At 34.1% G+C, this 17,743-nt stretch overlaps 1 protein-coding gene across 3 annotated transcripts; it reads right to left on the reverse strand.

Moving 5' to 3' along the window:
* Positions 1 to 62: 62 nt before the first annotated feature.
* LOC115455079 lies at positions 63 to 15,970 on the reverse strand. 3 transcript variants are annotated; one of them, XM_037443328.1, is made up of 5 exons: positions 15,921 to 15,970; positions 1,729 to 1,763; positions 1,286 to 1,441; positions 725 to 739; positions 63 to 215 (listed from the first exon to the last, which is right to left on the reverse strand). In XM_037443328.1, the coding sequence occupies exons 1-5, from the start codon at positions 15,935 to 15,937 to the stop codon at positions 103 to 105; spliced, it is 336 nt and encodes a 111-aa protein (XP_037299225.1). In that variant the 5' UTR covers positions 15,938 to 15,970; the 3' UTR covers positions 63 to 102. The 3 variants fall into 3 exon arrangements, with proteins under 3 accessions (XP_037299225.1, XP_037299226.1, XP_037299224.1); XM_037443329.1 differs by lacking the exon at positions 15,921 to 15,970 and adding an exon at positions 2,600 to 2,645; XM_037443327.1 differs by lacking the exon at positions 15,921 to 15,970 and adding an exon at positions 2,600 to 2,640 and having other exon boundaries at positions 1,739 to 1,763.
* Between the last annotated feature and the right edge of the window lie 1,773 nt (positions 15,971 to 17,743).

Raw genomic sequence — 17,743 nt, forward strand, 5'->3', positions numbered from 1 at the left:
TTGATTTGCCAATACAGAGGATTATATAAAAGTATAAATTCAATAAAACTTGAACACTGATAACTGAGTTTTAACAATGGACTTTGCATAAACAGTTTATTTTCAAAACATTTTAAATAGAAAAGATATAAGGTCGTAATAACTAGCGACGAAACTGTCCATAAAGTTGCTTTGGGGCTCTCCTGATGACGCTGCTGTTGCTGTCCACGGCATCACTAACGGAAAAATTAAATAATTAATAAATATATTTGTATAAGTTTTATAAGAATACTTTATAATAAGTTTAAAACTATAATACAGACTCGAAAGTCCCGTAACTACACCAAAATTTTAAAGCTAAACACATGGGATCCTAACCTCATATGTAAGAAAAGTAAGATAGCTCTAGAATAGTAGACACTAGATAGTTTTGCATCAGGTGAGGTATACGAGACCGAGTTATTGCCAATCCACTCAAAAAATCGTCTCGTTAATTTCAATACCATTTGCGCAGTTTTGATCCTGCGACCTAACAAATCTACCGCGCCCTAGTCATTTATTTTAGATATGCGCCACTAGATGGCGATAGTTGTACTGATTGCCTCCCCTCAACAACTTAGCATTATCGTTTTCTCTTGCTATCAATTTAGATTGACCAGCATAAGGTAGTGTAAATTTCAGTTTCCATCTATAACGTTAAAAGCATTTTAGAATTTGATACAAAGATGGCTTAAAAAATACTTACACCATTCCTGCACCACTGAAAAAGAAAAAAAGACATGTATTCATATTCAATAGAAATTATAAGTTATCAAATATTTTATAACGCGAAGCTCATAAGTACTGGATGTATTAATAGTAAATTTATATATTTTAAATATTAGCTAATTAATTTTGTAATCCATAGCGATTATACACGCGCACGACTCATTATAAAAATTAAGAACACTCCGGAAAACACTACATGACGATCACCACTCTGGCAAGAGTCTACAACCAAGAAAGAGGTACTACTACAGGTAGGCCTGTGGTAGAGGCAGATAAAAACTTAAGTATAAGACATCTACTTTATAAAATATTTTGTATCCAACTGGATAGCGACTACTAAAAATCAGCCATAGGAGCTCGTTTGGCAAGTCACGTTCCAATGTGAGCCATTATGTGTACATCCATTACAGTAGATTGATACATGTATCTACGTAAGCCTTTTGGACTCGTGTTTACCATCGGGTTGTGTAGATTATCAGGTTAAAAATAAAGAAATATATAGATTAAATTGTTTCTTAATAGAAATATGTTTACTTACATTTTTCTATTCTTTTCATTCTATTTCGTCTCACTTTATTGGTTACTTCTTCTTTTTCGGTGGGACGTTTTGTGGTGGGTGCTTCTGTGTGCGTGTCATAATAGTGGTAATGGCGACTATTGAGTAACCCGAAGCACGGCTCAGGAGCTCCATCTACTGTATTAGAGTCACAGTCAATTTAATAGAAGTCTAGAATGGATACAATATTATTTTTGGATTTATGAGTGAATAAAAATACATACAAAAATTAACTTAATTTACTGTGAATAATAATAACACATTTTTTCGCTAGATGGCTCTCCATATAAGTTTATAAAAACAAAAATTACTATTATTAAAACATCAGGGGCGAAATACAACAGAGATTTTTTTTTGAAAATTGAAGTTTTTACTCTTCTTTAAATGTATTTAATGTAATTATAGCGTCCGTAAACGGTAAATACCTCTACTCACCTCCATTATCAGCTGCCAGTAATATCTGAAAAACAAAGAGACACTTACTAAAAATTAATTACAAATTTGAGGTAACGTTTATAGAATACTATTAGCGGCGATAATAGATATACTTTGCTATTTTGATTTAAGTAATGTTATGATATTTGGGTTGTATTACCTTCATTCTTAAGGCCCGCCTCTGAGCAAACGGCCTTGAGCTTTATTTTCATACTTTTATACAAGTAATGGGCGCGAATATGCAAAGATTTACGAATATATACTTTAAAAAATAAATTTTAGTTATTGAAATGTGTATTATTTTATTTATTAAAGTGTCTGTCTAATAATGTTGCTTGAAAATTATGATAATGCGTAATTTAGGAGAAGATGCCTTACACGGAATCCTAAATTTTAAATGCATTTACGGTATGAAATTAATGAAACAATATTACCATCAAAAAAATTAATAACTAAAGTTCTAAAGATAATATTTGTGTAGAATTATGGTATTTAATGTTTTTTCTATGTGTAAGGTATTATGTCCTGAGAAAGCCCGGTTCCTAACAAGGTCCACCATCCATGTTTCAGGTAAAAAAAAATATATGTTGTAGTGCAAAAGCCCACTACGATTTTATGAAGATTTTATAATTGGATGATGGGCCTTGAAGGGTTCTGTTACCTTATTATAAATTTCGAATAGATAGGTTCTTGTATTAGGCTGGGGTTACGGAGGGGGGATAAGATAACTATTATCAATTAGTTTATAGCTTAAAATATATCTTTAACTTCAATTGTTAACACATACATATAAGTAAGTAAAGCAGTATAGATATAAAACTAACAATGTTGTTACACAAAGACACAAGACCAATATCTCACCAAAACTATGGCACTTAACACGGTCCACTTAAATTTCATCTTTGTCCCACTTGACTGAGACAATGTCTGTGTTCTTACCTATATATACCGAGTTTGGACAAAAGTTCGGATACACTACATTACAAGTTTATTTTCATTGTCACCACAGCATTTACGTTATTGTTACATTGGCATTGGTCCGACTTCACCATGAAATTAGACTTTATGTGTATGAATACATAAATAGTGAAATAGTTTATACATTTGGAAATTCTGAAGCTATTGGTGCTCGAAATACTTAAGGCACTCTTCCAAACAAGCGGCATTGAGCATTCGTTCCGTAATTTTTCGGCGCATGAGTTAGCACCAAGAAAATCCAAGATTTAAAAATGATTTCTTAAAAAAACAGATATTTTTGAAAATTTTAAATTAACGAAATATTTCGTATTAAATTATCTATATAATGGAGTTAGATTCAAATTAAAATGATTTGTAGGTATTTTAAGAGTAAATGAACGGTATCGCCAATTTTAGTGCCATTTTCATTTTGAACTTTACGAGATAATATCAACGTTATAAAAAAATCAAACAACCAAAGTAAAGATAACATATTGTAGAAATACTTATAATGTGTAATATTTTTTCTACGTACTTATAATATATTATAAATTTCGAATAGATAGCTTCTAAAAATACGGTTAGCGTACCGTTTTGATAGGAGGAGCACCATAAGATTTAGTAAAACGTAATACACTGGAGATTTTTTAAGTTATGTATTATTGTGGGCGTAACGTTAACGACTCTACATATTTTTGTAACATTTTCTTACTACCTACCGTTCGTCCTCTCAGTCAAATTTGAACCTTTTAACTATATTGAAAATTGTCTAACATAAGAGAGGACAATAAATAAAGCTATTATGAGGTAGTTTTCATTTCTAAATACTATAGAGACTTTTTAGATGTTTATCTGAAATGCTAGGTTTTAGTATAGCATCATAGACCGGCGTACGAGCTATTGTCATTGATTGATCTTTGGCGCCCATATAATAAAAACATCAGCCTAGTTGGGTGTGGAACGGTCTGCCGAAACGAATGTCCGCAGGTTCAAAACCCAAGGACACGCACCTCCAAATTTGCATACCTGAGATGTTTTGGCATAAGAATTTTGAGGGTATATGAAGTCTCCGAATCCGTACTAGGCCAGCGTGGTAGACTTACATCTAATCCCCCTAAGTGGTAGAGGAGGTTAGCGGTGCTCATTAAACACTCAAATATCAGAAGCATCATGCGCCGTTAGTCTGTTTAGAGGGTGTTCGAACGTCCAGCAATCTCACCTAACAATTTGCAACAGCAAGCAAGTAAGCATATACATACTTCGTGTCGGTTTTATCACGGTATCATCGCAGTCAAGATGACCTAAGTAAGTATGTGTTCAGAATGGCAAAAAAAAACAAAATACACATCATTTCTTTATCCCCGAAGGGATAGGCAGACAGTACAAACAGGGTTTGGCTCTTCCAATTTAATGGCTGTCACGGCGGTGTTCATGTATAATTAGGTGGTCTGTTTTTACTCTTATGCTACCTGTTTAAATATAAGTTACGTAATATAAATGTTATTTGTGTTTTATACAATTTGTACCTAATTTTCTCGCTCCTTTCACTTCTTTTTATTCGAACTTTCAAAGACTACCGATGAATCATCATGACTTTATAACATTATTTTCTATTACGTAACGTGAATCAATACAGATTATAAAAGATTTTGACCACTATCCTATTTTATATGATGATTTCTTAGCGTTTGGATGTAGAAAGCATTTGTATTGAATTCTTAGGCCAAATAATGTAATTGATTATGAATATTGCAATTCGTAAAACATACAGGAGTCATAATTCGGTCACAGACCCTCTACATTTCAGTATAAACCGAAATAAATGGTGAGAACTTTTCGTTAAGTAAGTAGATCATCTCTAACTATGTATAAGAAGATAATGTAGTTAGTTGTACAATTATCTTCGATATACCTATATGTAATCGTACTTTTATATATTTTTCAGACAATTGTTTTTATCAGAAATAAATAAAATAAAATACACACGTGAGTTTGCGTCTATGAAAAGACATTAAAAAATAAAAACATTTAATTGGCAAACTGTACAAAATGAAACAAATAATATAAGAAAATACACCTAAAGAAACTATCATATATTTGCGAAAGTTCTGTAGGAAAAATACAGAATTTTACAACTCGGATTTGCCGAAAACGACCGCACTTATGTTGCAATATTAAATCCACAGGTGCTCTTTACAGCTTGCCTTACGCGGTTGTTTTTAATTAAGAAATCTTCATTAAACATGTAATACAACACCCATATTTATATTAAAATAAGCTGAGCAGCTGAAGCAAAGAGGCTAAAAGCGAATCTTTAGTGTATAAACATTATGTTATTATTGTTCTGGAATTAAACAGTTCAGGACTGGCAAATGACTCATGATTCGTTTGAAGATGTATGTTCATAGTAAAGTATTTGAATTGGTCAAAGAAAATTATTGTTAATGTAGTTATTTGCCGTGCTTTGAGCTTGTAAGTTATAGTAGTATATAAAATATTATATTACCTTGATATTACAATCATCTACTAAAATATTTTAAAGATATTCTAATATTAAGTACAATAACCCTTAATTTTGGCACCGTTTCCTACTTAATTTTATTACAATTGCAAGCTTAAAGTCTTCTCCGAAGTTCGAGGTACAATGTTGTACAATGTTGTTGTTGTGTTTGAGTTAAGTCGTTAAAGGTGGCGGCTTCCCACGCGGGGTTTGGATTTGTACCCGACCATATAAGTACGATGTCAGACGTTACAAATATGATAGTTTGCACACGACATTTTTAATAGAGTTGACGATAGTTTCAAATGCAACTAAAATGCGCAGCAAACGCATCGTGTGTAATGTGTATTATGTTCGGTGAAAACGCGCAGGGACCGCGCGTCCCAAATATGCGCATCGTCGCGTCAGCGCGTATAAAATAAGTACGTCGTCTATGTAGCTCCTTACATGACTTTATGAATTTAATAAACACATTTTGGTAATGGAAACGTGTTTTTTAATCGTAAGTATATTATAATAATAAATATTATTAAAGTGTTGATATTAGATTTCGGTTTTTAAAACGCAATCACACATTTTCTATTTGTATCCGGGCCAATTTCTGATATAGTTAAAGCTATTTTGACGGGTTCAAACTATGAGGACCACTTCTCAGGGTGTAATTGAGGCAACGCTTATAGTTACTAATAAACGCTATAAAATAAATGAAACTTCTAGAACACAAAAAGGTAAACAATAACAAAACAGGTACTTAACATTTACAAACATGACTACAAACGATAACGTTCTCCGAAATGAAAAACTTCATCCAATTTGAGTTAATAGAAACAGATAACTCTAGAGATAACCAGCTGAACAAATAAGTAGCGTGGAATTCTTAAATTAAAAACACAATACACATTTAAATGGATTCAAAGTATGAATAGGGTGGCGAGTTTAGCTGTTTGAACAGTTTGTGTAGATGAAAAAATATTTTGCAAGCACTGACATAATGTCTTGAAATACGCTGCATATTTTTATTTCAATATGCAAGATTTTTGTTATTTTCCTCCTACAAGTGACAACTTTGTCTCGATCTTTCTGTATTATTTGTAGTTAAACTTGATACCTTGGCGATTGAATGTAATCTAAAGAATTTCTATAGGCTAAGTATTTGCTACGTTATGATATAATTCTTATTAATAATGCGGCCTAATATAGCACATGACCGCTTATAGTCGGGGCAAGATAAGTATACGGACAAATACAAGAGCTATAAACACAGATACATATTAAACATACCCTCGTGACCAGCTAGTTCGTATGAAAATTATAACTTGGAGTTTTTAAAGCATAAATGGTTAAGATGGTGATGAATGAGCGCCTTATATTAAGTGCATATAACTTTTTACAAAGCTAAATTCAAGGGATATTTTGCTAGTGGTAGGATATATTTTATATCCGCCCGAATAGCGATCACCGTATACAAGGTGTTAAAACCCCCATAATGGCTCGCGTGAGGCTAAATGTGTCGCGTTCCGGGATCAGACTGTATATCCGGTTCCAACAGGCCGGCATAATTGTGTCGACTATCGAGGGGTAATCATCTCTCGTCAGTCGACATTCTATTGGTTCACACTCCACTTACCATCAGGTCTATGGGGTCAGTTTGCTGTGCCTGTATAAGAAGATGCAATTTCGGCTTTAAAGGATCGGAATATGAATGATGTAGAATCAAGTTTTAGGACTCAGGAATTCTCTGTAAACTCTCGCTTCCCCTCAGTTTTCTGTGTAATAGTTTTAGCCCCATACATGTTGCATATAAATATATCTATCGTATGGCTCTACGAATTTTAAAGCAAGAAGTACACAATAATTAAAAGTTAATTCAACATGATTCCAGGCGCCATTACCATTTAAACGGGCTTTTTACGAATATAGAGTCAACATTGTTCAAACGCGCCGAGGACGCTTTAACACTCGGCAAAGCTTTGTTTTCACAACCTCCCTTAAAATTAAGTAGGGCCACGTTACTTTTCCTTTAAAAAAAAAAAAGATCAGTTAATTTGTTTGGGAACAGTAAATATAAAATGGTTTCGTTAACACTTCGTGATAACGGGTAGCGTCAACATTTATACGAATGTACCCCGTGTGTGGATTTCCTGTGTTAAAAGACACGACTTCGACCGCGTGTAAAAAATGAGTGTCAGGAAAACTAGGGGAGTGATGGATCTGTTGTTGCATTTTTACTGAGAGCGCAGATGTATTAAATTAATTAGTTATCTACTTAAGAGATTGTTGTTTTTGTCCACTTCGGGAATGCAATGTTTATAGAATCTTAACTCGGTTTGCGTTAGAAACATATTTCACTGGATATAAAACCGCGTGCTGGTCACAAAATATGTCGTTCTTTTTTATTCAACGGAGTAATGTGACAGTTGAAGCGTTGCCAGAGGTATAGGTATTTTAATAGTTACATCTTTATATCGAGATTTCCAAATTTATTGTAAATTTATATGTAGGTTAACTGGCAAGATTTGTGCATCAACAATGGTTAAAACTACTCCATTGAACTGAAAACTTGAGTATACATCGCTTACTATGTTTCGTGATGGACTTTTCCATAGTCGTAATTATGTTAGTTTGGTTTTTCATCGCATTATGAGGAACACCTTACAATGTTGTAAAGTCGTGCACTTTTGTGGGTGACATTGAGCATCACGTGCTGAGACGGTGTTACCTAGAAAATAGATGCTTTATTCACCGTTTCACTGCGGTTTTGAGAGAATGTGCTCGAAACATTGTCCACAAATTCATTGATACCGTGGAAAGTAAACGTCTTTATAGACGTTAAAGCTCTTTGAATCATGCCACGGGGCTTCTAAATGTTTACTGAAGGAATTGATGAGCAGTTTTGCAAGAAATAGCAATGTTTCAGCTCTACGTTACATCTTACAACTAATTTTGGTACGCCAGTGATGGCGTGATCTTCTTGTATTATGATAGATACTTATTTTCAATGAGTTGATGCAAATGATTATAATAATCTTATTTACTGTTATTCCACAGGTGTCCTATGCAAATTATTTTACCAAAAATAGGAGCCAGACTTTTTGACTTACATTAAACCGCAACTGATTAGGTAAATAAGAAATTCTTCTTTTTTTATAAAACATACAAATCCTGTTTGTCTGACACCAATACCCGCAGCAAGAGGTTATTCATCGAACTTAATGTGACATTTTTACTAGCGCCGCCGTAAAGTGAGTTTACGCAGGACAGGGTAAACATTATGGCATTTTTACGTCTCAAGAAAAGACGCAGGGGAGCGCTGAATCGATCCAATATAAAGAGAGCGGACATTAGCCTCCAGGGGATTGTGAAAAATATCATAATTATTTATAGCAACGACGTAAATCATCACTCAATCCGAAGGGGAAGTTCTGAAATAGAAATGCCCATACGTTTGTCTTTCCACAGGCTATTATGTCGCAGTTGAGGACACCCTCGGTCCTCGCGACCCCTCGGAATAATACATTAAAGTTATTGGTAGAGCGCTATGAGATGTTTCTATTTTGCGGTTTTAGATTGTTGAAGTGTTTAAAGAAACTACAAAGAACCACACATACATTTACTAGACTAGTGTCCTCTTGTTGAGGAAAGCAGGCCGCTCGAATAAGGAAGAACACGTCTGCCCATAAACATCAGTAAAACCACCCAGTTTACAAAGTATTGCAGCAACTCACCAGTTTCACCCTAAGACATGAAACAGTGAGAGTCCACAATTGAAGACCTTATTTCGTTGTATTTCGCTTTGTTTTCCTATAACAGGAGCGGCGAACTATTAGCACGCGACAACATAATTCGGCACGTCGATAATAATTGACAATATTTGTTAACAAAAATAAAGTTAGGACTTAAAAATGCTCTTAAAAACGCCCTTGAAAGCTAAAGCTGTGGTTGGATGACACGTTACAACAACATTATTATTTGATTCATTATAATGTCACGTTACCCAATCTAGTTTCGCTATCCCTATACTTTAATACATAGGTGCAGTCATTACGGAAAACCAATCTATGCAAACTCTAAGCACCACTTGATGAAACTAAACGTAAAGTAACTTTTTAAGTATGTACATACATATATATACGTTGGCGCATTGTTCTCGATACGCTTCCAAAGGCCCCGATTGTCTTACACCCTAGGCAGTAGGTACTACTTCCTTCAACAATGGATACTTCAAGCATCAACTTAACAATGAACTTTGATCTTTGGGTTTTATTTTAGAAAAGGAGTTTCTTTGCAATTTGATTAGTTGAAGCGCAATTTTTGTTTGTTTTATCGAGTCACGTAATTTTTGCTAATGATAAAATAACTTTGCCTGTAATATATTTAGTTTAAAAATTACTTAAATTTTAGTTCTATATTTTTTATTAGGACGCATAACGACCTGACGCAGAAAGAACTTTGTACATTTTATAAGAGAAGGAAGAATAAGATGGTATTTTGTTCGTACCTATATTGTTTGTTCATCCGGCTCAAGCAATTTGATGCCCCAACGCAAAGTTTAACTTGCCACTCAAACAAATAATGTGGAAAATAATATCCGGCTCTAGATTTTCATAAAGGCAACTTTATGTCAATATTTCCTAATAATAAGCGTCCTAAATCAAGTATCGCCATCTATCATCATTGTTGAGAATTAGCGGGTGTTGCCAACGTCGCAAGGTGAAGCGAAAGCATTTGTTTCGCGTTGTGCACAAGCCTTCCGCTGTCAAGGTCGCAGACAGCGATGATTAAATACTAACAAACCGGTAATGTTACAAGACGTGGAACCTTTTCCAAAGTAGTTAAAGGATGGAAACAATTATCTTAAATGTTAGCTCGTTTTTCTCATAGAATGGTTAAAAATAATGAATGTATTGCATTTAAAAAGATCGGTGAAGGTTTAATACTTTTTTATGACGAGATGTGAAAGCCTAATTTGAAAGCAACAGCCACAGCTGCACGTAAATAATAGCAACATCCTCAAAACTTTATATTATAAAGCGTTACGCTCTTCATGAGACAAAAATCCGATTATGCAAGATATCCACTGACGTTTTAACACTTACTATTACCAATTACTGTATCTAATTAAATTCTGTGTAATATACATTTGTCAAGAGCAACTTCGCAACTGCTGATGATAACCTTTATTACTTTTTACTTAACAACAGCTTTGCATTTATCACTCCTTGCATTTGGTAGATTAAATCTTTAACTGTTTAGAAGTTGGGTGTTTAATTTAATATATATTGGGGATTAATTAAGATCTTAGGTTAAATTAAGGCCCGAAACTCAAGTGTCTCTACCTGAGCTTAGACTTCATGCCGAATATCACGATGATGTATGCTGACTGAAGCAAGGTGAACTAAAAATAAAATATTCGTACTACCATTTACGCCTTCAGCTATAACTTTATGTTAGGTTCAGGTGCAGTTTGGATATTTCTCAAGTTACAAACTGTATTTTTAAAGCCCGAAACTTCTAAATTGGCTCGACTAGCAATTTGGCAACTAGAGAGGCCACATGCTCTCCTTAGAGCCCTTGCTCGGTTGCTAATAAGTGCGACCACTTCGTTGAAGTGGTGTAACCCTCTACTCAAGCATATATCGGATATATTCTTAAACTAAATAAGGGTGTGTTTTGTGTTCATACCTTATTAATATCGATAATGTTAGATGTTTCAGTGAACATTTTCCGCATATAATGTAAAGTGTAGGCGTTTATTGCAAATATTGAGCTTTGCGAAGATAAATATAAGTTGTGTATTTTCAAAATGGTTTGGAAATTTGTTTTAATATTTATCGACTATTACTCTACAGTCTACATAATTTCATCGGGATATAAATGACTTTACTTATTTGATTGTAGGAAAGTACCGGATATTTTGAAACCCATTGGACGGAGACCACCATACAACGGACATGGTGAAAAATCTGTCATAGTGACTTGTTTCGACGTGTCGCGTTCCGGAGACAGCCAGTATCCAGCAAGACGGTTCCAGCTTGTTATGGCAACCGATACAGCGTCTTTCAAAATTTTATATTTGGACTGCACTGCACTTACTATCCGACCCAGTGTAGTCACTTTCCCTGAGTAAAAATGTCAGTCGTTAGTTTGTTATTTTCCCAAAGTTAACAACTGGATAATTGTGGAGACAGTTGACAAGTCATAAACTATTAATGGTCTGCAATACTAAAATAGTAAACCGTCTAGTGGTCGTATTAAATGATTCACGATGCTAGATGCGGATCTGCAGGACAATGCGACAGGTCGTCGGCAAAACCTAAGGTATTAGAATCGGCATGTTAATGTTACTTTATAGCATAGAGTTTATGTTAAGAATTTGGTTTATGCGATTTGCGGATTCGCAAGCGCCGTATCGTCGCCGTTTGAAGTAAACTTTATTGTGGTGTTTACAGCGTAAGTAGTTTAAGAACATGAAACGGAAGAAGCGAGCAGAATGATGTCAATCAGAGCATTAGAGAGAGAAAACCCTTTTTCTCTTAGTTTCACTTTTAATAATATTTACATAACAGCAAACATTTTCTATATGACGCACTTTACTCACACTTTAACAATATATTTGGGACATTTGCTTGAGATATACTGCCTCCATATGAGCCTGCGGGACATGATGATGTTATGTTAGGTAATCAGTGTATGCAAGATGCGGATCTCGATGCAGGGCGGCCGGCTGTTCGCGCCGAAACTCGTGTCTTCGACCTTACTGCACACTCCGCCTCGCGGCCGGCCTACGGGCCGCGGAGGTGCTATCGCGCGGTGCTATGTACATTGACGGCTGTTGGCTATGTTGATTTACACTTTAAAGTATATATTTTGTTTTGGTTATTTATTTGTATTGGTACTGGAAATTAATTTATGACATGTTCTTGCTGTATGTAGGAGATAAATAAATGAAGATGTATGTTTTTTCTTAGACCAATCTAAATTATTTTAATCTATTCTATATTGTATATGTTATCTATTATAATAGTTTATATTGTTATAAAAAAGTGAATTAAGTAATTTTCATAACGTTATACCATCATTTTTTGTAATAAATTGTCCAAAGTTCTCATGATGGCCACAGTACGCTTGTATAAAGCAGCAATGTATCGTCAATTTAAGTAAAATCCGCGAGAGTGTGCGGCGCGGCGTCGGAGTCAGCCCCTCTTCCCTCAATAGAGAGGGCGCACCTCAGTCCTCGTTTACACTCGACGCAGACCGAACGTACTTCCGCGCCAAAATACAGTGACGATACAAAAAAAAAAACAGTTGTATTTCTGTACAAAACGTGGTGTGTTTTAATTGATTATAAAGAGACATTGGATTATTTCATAAGTAAGTGACATTGTTTAGTTATGAATGTCGTTGCCGCGGTGAAAGCTCAAAGCTTCGTTCTGAAAGGTTGTGCCTGTTGTATTTGAAAGGTGAATGAAATCGCTTAGCTTGTTACGCTTTTATTATTCACGTTTATTCTATTAACAATATCAAACGAGAAGGTAAGAGGTGTTGCTCTTTTGTATAAATTATTGTTAGGTAAAAATGCGCGTCAGAAATGCTATTGTTGCCTTCGCGCTACTATTTTAATGAGTTCGGATTTTGTATCTGTGTTTTTTATTTTCACAACCTTACGAAATGTTTGTTTGATTGGACTTGGTTTATTTTATTATACATATTTTGATTTCTTATTTAAAACGGTATATACGTTTATTATTTTTAATTAACCTTGAAATAGATAAGTAATTGGAAAACAAAACATGACCTATCGGAAGGATTATTAAAATTCAGTGTTTTTAATCTGTTAACTTAATTTAGATTCAGCAAATTAATAATAATTGGTTGTTTTTATATAATTAATAGAAAATATAATTTAACTGGATTCGACGTATAGCCACGTGTATGCTGTATTATATCTACTTGATATTTCGTCATTGTTATTCTTATTAGCTCGGCTGTGGTTTTGCAAGGACTCCGACAAGTCGCTGAGATCGTGATGAACGTCGTGTTTTTTTCTTAAATTATTCTTTATGGAGATTGAAACCTTAACCTATGAAACTTACCTGTGTTTATATTAGCAAGTTTGCGCAGCAGTATATTACACAGGGTCTTTCAGATGCATTTAGACTAGAGAGTATTTCAATAATTCTATGTAAATGCGACTATCAAAAATTAAAATTAACAGAAATCGCTTGTAGAGAAGTTTCTGCAAAGTTTTAATTTTAGTTAATTTAAACTATGCTATTATTACCTCGGCTGTTGTATGACTTGCGTAATATATTTTACTTTCATTCTCAGTTTTTGAATTTTTTCTTAGAAGTTTTTACTACAATGTTACGAATCTCATCATTATTATTAAAAGGGAGAACAAGGCATCGTTGTTCAAGCCCATAAGTCAATCGTTTACTGTTACAAGCTCGTGCAAGTTTTTACTCCACATTGTTCCGATGTCGGAAAATATATCCGCGATTCCCAGGTTATCGGCCGGGATTAATGTGAGGGGGCTATAGGTATAAAAAAAAATAGGAATATATTTTAAATGTATTTAATTTGTGGAACTTTGAAAAAATCCTAAAAACTTTTATTATATTAATCATTAAACCATATTGTTTTGACTTGTCATAAATCATAATTATAATAAACTTCGCTTAGCGATTAGTCTACGTATTTATTGTATTAGTTATGTTATTTTAAGTTATTAATGATAACGTTATAAAATTGCTATAATAAAATTGAAGACGAATCAAAATTTTGTTAAGTTTGATACTAGTGTTTTGAATAACACCAGAAACTGTATTCCGCTAGAGATATGATAGAATTTCATACTTATCATATCCGGCGACATCAGCTCGCTAAAATATGAATAGTTGAACATCAGGTGTCTTTTCGGAAGATAAATAGGAATTAAGTTAGTAAGAAAACTTGTAGAAGTTACATTCCACAAACGATTTTGTAGTGTGGAAACAGTCACGACAAATTTTTAAGCTTGCAGGACTTGCGAGGAGTCTTATGTGTAGAGAGATATTGCCGGGAGTTTAAATAAGTCTGAAAGTTCTTGTGCAACAAATTGCTGCGAGAACTTGCTAGTCTCAGCTCAGAACCTCGTCGGCCTCGTTCATGCTTCTCTAAGCGAGACACATTGTCTTAGACCGTTGCCTTGTACTGGCTAATTACACGAAGTATTATAAAGACTCATGACACCATAGAGTTCAGTTGCAATTCCGAAGTTGTCAAGTCTCCTTTTCGACGATAGACTGGTAATTAGTCACTAATAAGGTAGTTTCCTATGTTTGATTTTGTACAATATTTTATATTAGACAAAAATATTCTAAAAAAGATATTCTTCTATGAAATCAGGACCAAAATTTTTTGCAAAATAAAGTCGTTATTCATATTTGAAATATTGTTATGAGCAAAAGTAGGGGCGTGGTGGTGTTATAACGCTATCTCTTTCTCACGTACGCAGCGGTATGGCCGGAGGCACTCGGTGACGTCACAGTTTGCTATTAATATTACTTGATAACTACTTATTATTGCGTGTATTTTAGAACTTATTTTTCTGTTAGATTTTGGAATGGCATACATTTTTAATAATGTATTTATAAAAAAGTTTCAAGTTCTCTATTGACAAAAGCTACCCATTATATCTACACTAAAAGTACCTAACAGTTGTAGTGCAAACTTATACCTAGGATTGGCCCATACTGGATAGTATAGGCTTATGCCATGACCACCTAAAAGGTACTAACACCATTATTCCTGCCACAAATGACTCATAATATTTTCACACATATTTATATAAAAGTGCAAGCGCTGCAATCACAGTACGACATAACGTCTGCACCTTTTGTTTGCCAATTAGTTCGTTGACACAAACAGACCGAGTGACACTAGTTAATGGTAATCTGGCCACGGGCGCGGAATGGCAATCGGTCGGAAACACGCCGCGCCGCGTCATCGTGAGAAGTCACCGTTTATATCGGCGAACGGCTTTAATACATCTATTTGCGGTTGTGGATGACACATGCCACTATTCGATAGCTCCTAAGTAAACTATCGAATCTAGAAAAATTGCGATATTCACATTTTAGCGTTTTGTTATCTAGGTATGTACTGTTGAGTACCAAACCCATTTAATTCAAAAGTTAATAAACGAAAAAACACTTCATTAAAAATCATTTACCAACTTTTTTAATGGATTTTGGTAGTACACAATACCTACATAACGAAACGGTAAAAAATTGAATATCGCTATTTTTACAGATACGATACTTTACTGAGGAGCCATCGTATTATGAAATTTTGCAGTTGTCCATCGATATACATGTTCTACGTACGTCAATGGAAATTGTCTGAAAAATGTCAAGACGCCAAAATCTAAAGAAAACTCAAGCTCAAAGAACTCAACTACTCTTAATTTCCTGATTCCTCTGGCAGTATGTGTCCATGAGAAGTGGTAATATCCGTTATCCGTTATTTTAACTGGATACCAACGTTTACCAGCGATTTTTATCAAGTCATCTGCTCGAAAAATGCGCATTTATCTATGAGAACCGTAAGACGTATCTCTAAAGGCATAGATAAGATAATTGTAGTTATACTGTGGAAAATAATCTGCGCACGAGTTCCAGACTCTTCGCTATTAAAGTCATTTCAAATATTTTTATGGTCAACTAGTTATATGCGCATGCTCACCTAATTATGTTGCCCATGAGAACAGAGAAATTTTTACGACAGCACGTCCAGATCTCGTTAATTTTACTGCTTAAACTCACTTATTTTATCTACATAGTCTATGAGACTATGTCAATTAGTGGTTATGACATACATTGTGTATTTTGAGTTCATTCATTTGAGTTGCCATATAAATATTATGTATTTGGAATTACACAGATAGAATTGTAAATCGCTTTGGTCGTTCACCGGTTTTTACGTTTGTCAGCGTAATCGTACTTAATGTCTGTCTATAAATGAAAATGAATACAATTTATAAGCAACCGTACAGGCAGGCTTAGAATGTGACTTGCATTTAATTGCGGTAATGACGTTTCATTGACAGGCTGTTAGTTTTTGATTCCGTGGCCTGTTTATAAACAAAATATTCCAAATTCAAATATTCATTATTTTAATAAAACAGTCAGTATCATCCCGCAAAATACTTATCCAAAATGAGATTAAATTGAAAATACAATAAGGGAGAACACGAAAAACCTTTTTGTTAAACCATTTTACTGCGGGCGGTGTTTCGTTCCATTGTAGAAGTTACTGCGGCTTTATCCTCTAGTGCTTGACACAACACGATTAAAATAAAGTATAAATATGATTATTCGCATTAAATGAGCACGTTCCGACTAGGAAGATCCTTATAATGTAATTTAAATATATTGCGTGTTGTGGGAAGTTGTTGCAGTCATATTTTCTCAAGGAAATGTTTACATATGTTATTTACTTGTTTAAGTACCTACATAGATTGTCATACCTTACATAGTAACATTGTTTATGTATTTTTATCTTCATTCTAGGTTTTTATTATTATGTAAGACAGAGCGATTGTTAACTTCAATAAATAAAAATATTATAGTTCTTAAAAAAGTCCATATTATTGTACTGTTTTATATTATCCCACTGCTGATTACGGATCCCTTTGCTACTTCTGAGTAGCAAAGGGATCCGTAATCCGTGTTTTTAGGCATTAAACCACCACGCTTAGCTAGTACGGTTTGGCAGAATTCATACCTTAAAAATCCTTATGGAGAATTCTCAACTCAAGTATGTAGATTTCCTCACGATATTTTCGTTCGCTGTTAAAGCAAACGATAATTGACAAATAATCCACATATCGATAAGTTAGAGATGAGTACCCTGGGTTTTGAGCCTGCGGACATTCGTCTCGGGAGTCAAGGTAAACATATTCTACTAAAAGAATATCCTGAAATAACTGCAATGATATACTAGGATTTTTTTTCGTTTACAACAGGGAATATAATTGTAAACGAAAATTTATTCTAAAATCATAACCTCATTTTGCCTTGAGGTAAACTCGTTAAATCCCCAACTTTAATAAGCAATTTTAAAGATGAAAGCATATTTATTTGACCATTTTTTACGCTATGCCCGTTTAATGTAGCGTCGCATGCATGAAATACCTATTGCTGTACGTTTCATGGAACAATCTGTGGTTAATTTTTTAACCGTTAATAAATTGGTCCGATTAATCAACTGTAGAGATGAGCCGAAGTGGCCTTGGGTCGGATACAATAAAAGATTGATATTCTAGTTATTAGTAGGATTATAACGTGACCAAATTATGGTCGTGGCTTTGCTTGCGCTATAATATTTCTTTTAAATAAAAATCTAACAAGTTGATTTAAAAATAATGTTTATAGTAATATGGAACTAAATCTATCTCTGTAATATTTCAGAACAAGCTTTTAGGAATGAGATATTGCGAATTCAGGGCGTATAATATAGATATTCATAATATTTTTATCCTGTAAATTTAACGTGTAAGAGTCATA

The sequence above is a fragment of the Manduca sexta genome, chromosome 26 (assembly GCF_014839805.1).
Source record: "Manduca sexta isolate Smith_Timp_Sample1 chromosome 26, JHU_Msex_v1.0, whole genome shotgun sequence".
In the NCBI taxonomy this organism is placed as follows: Eukaryota; Metazoa; Arthropoda; class Insecta; order Lepidoptera; family Sphingidae; genus Manduca; species Manduca sexta.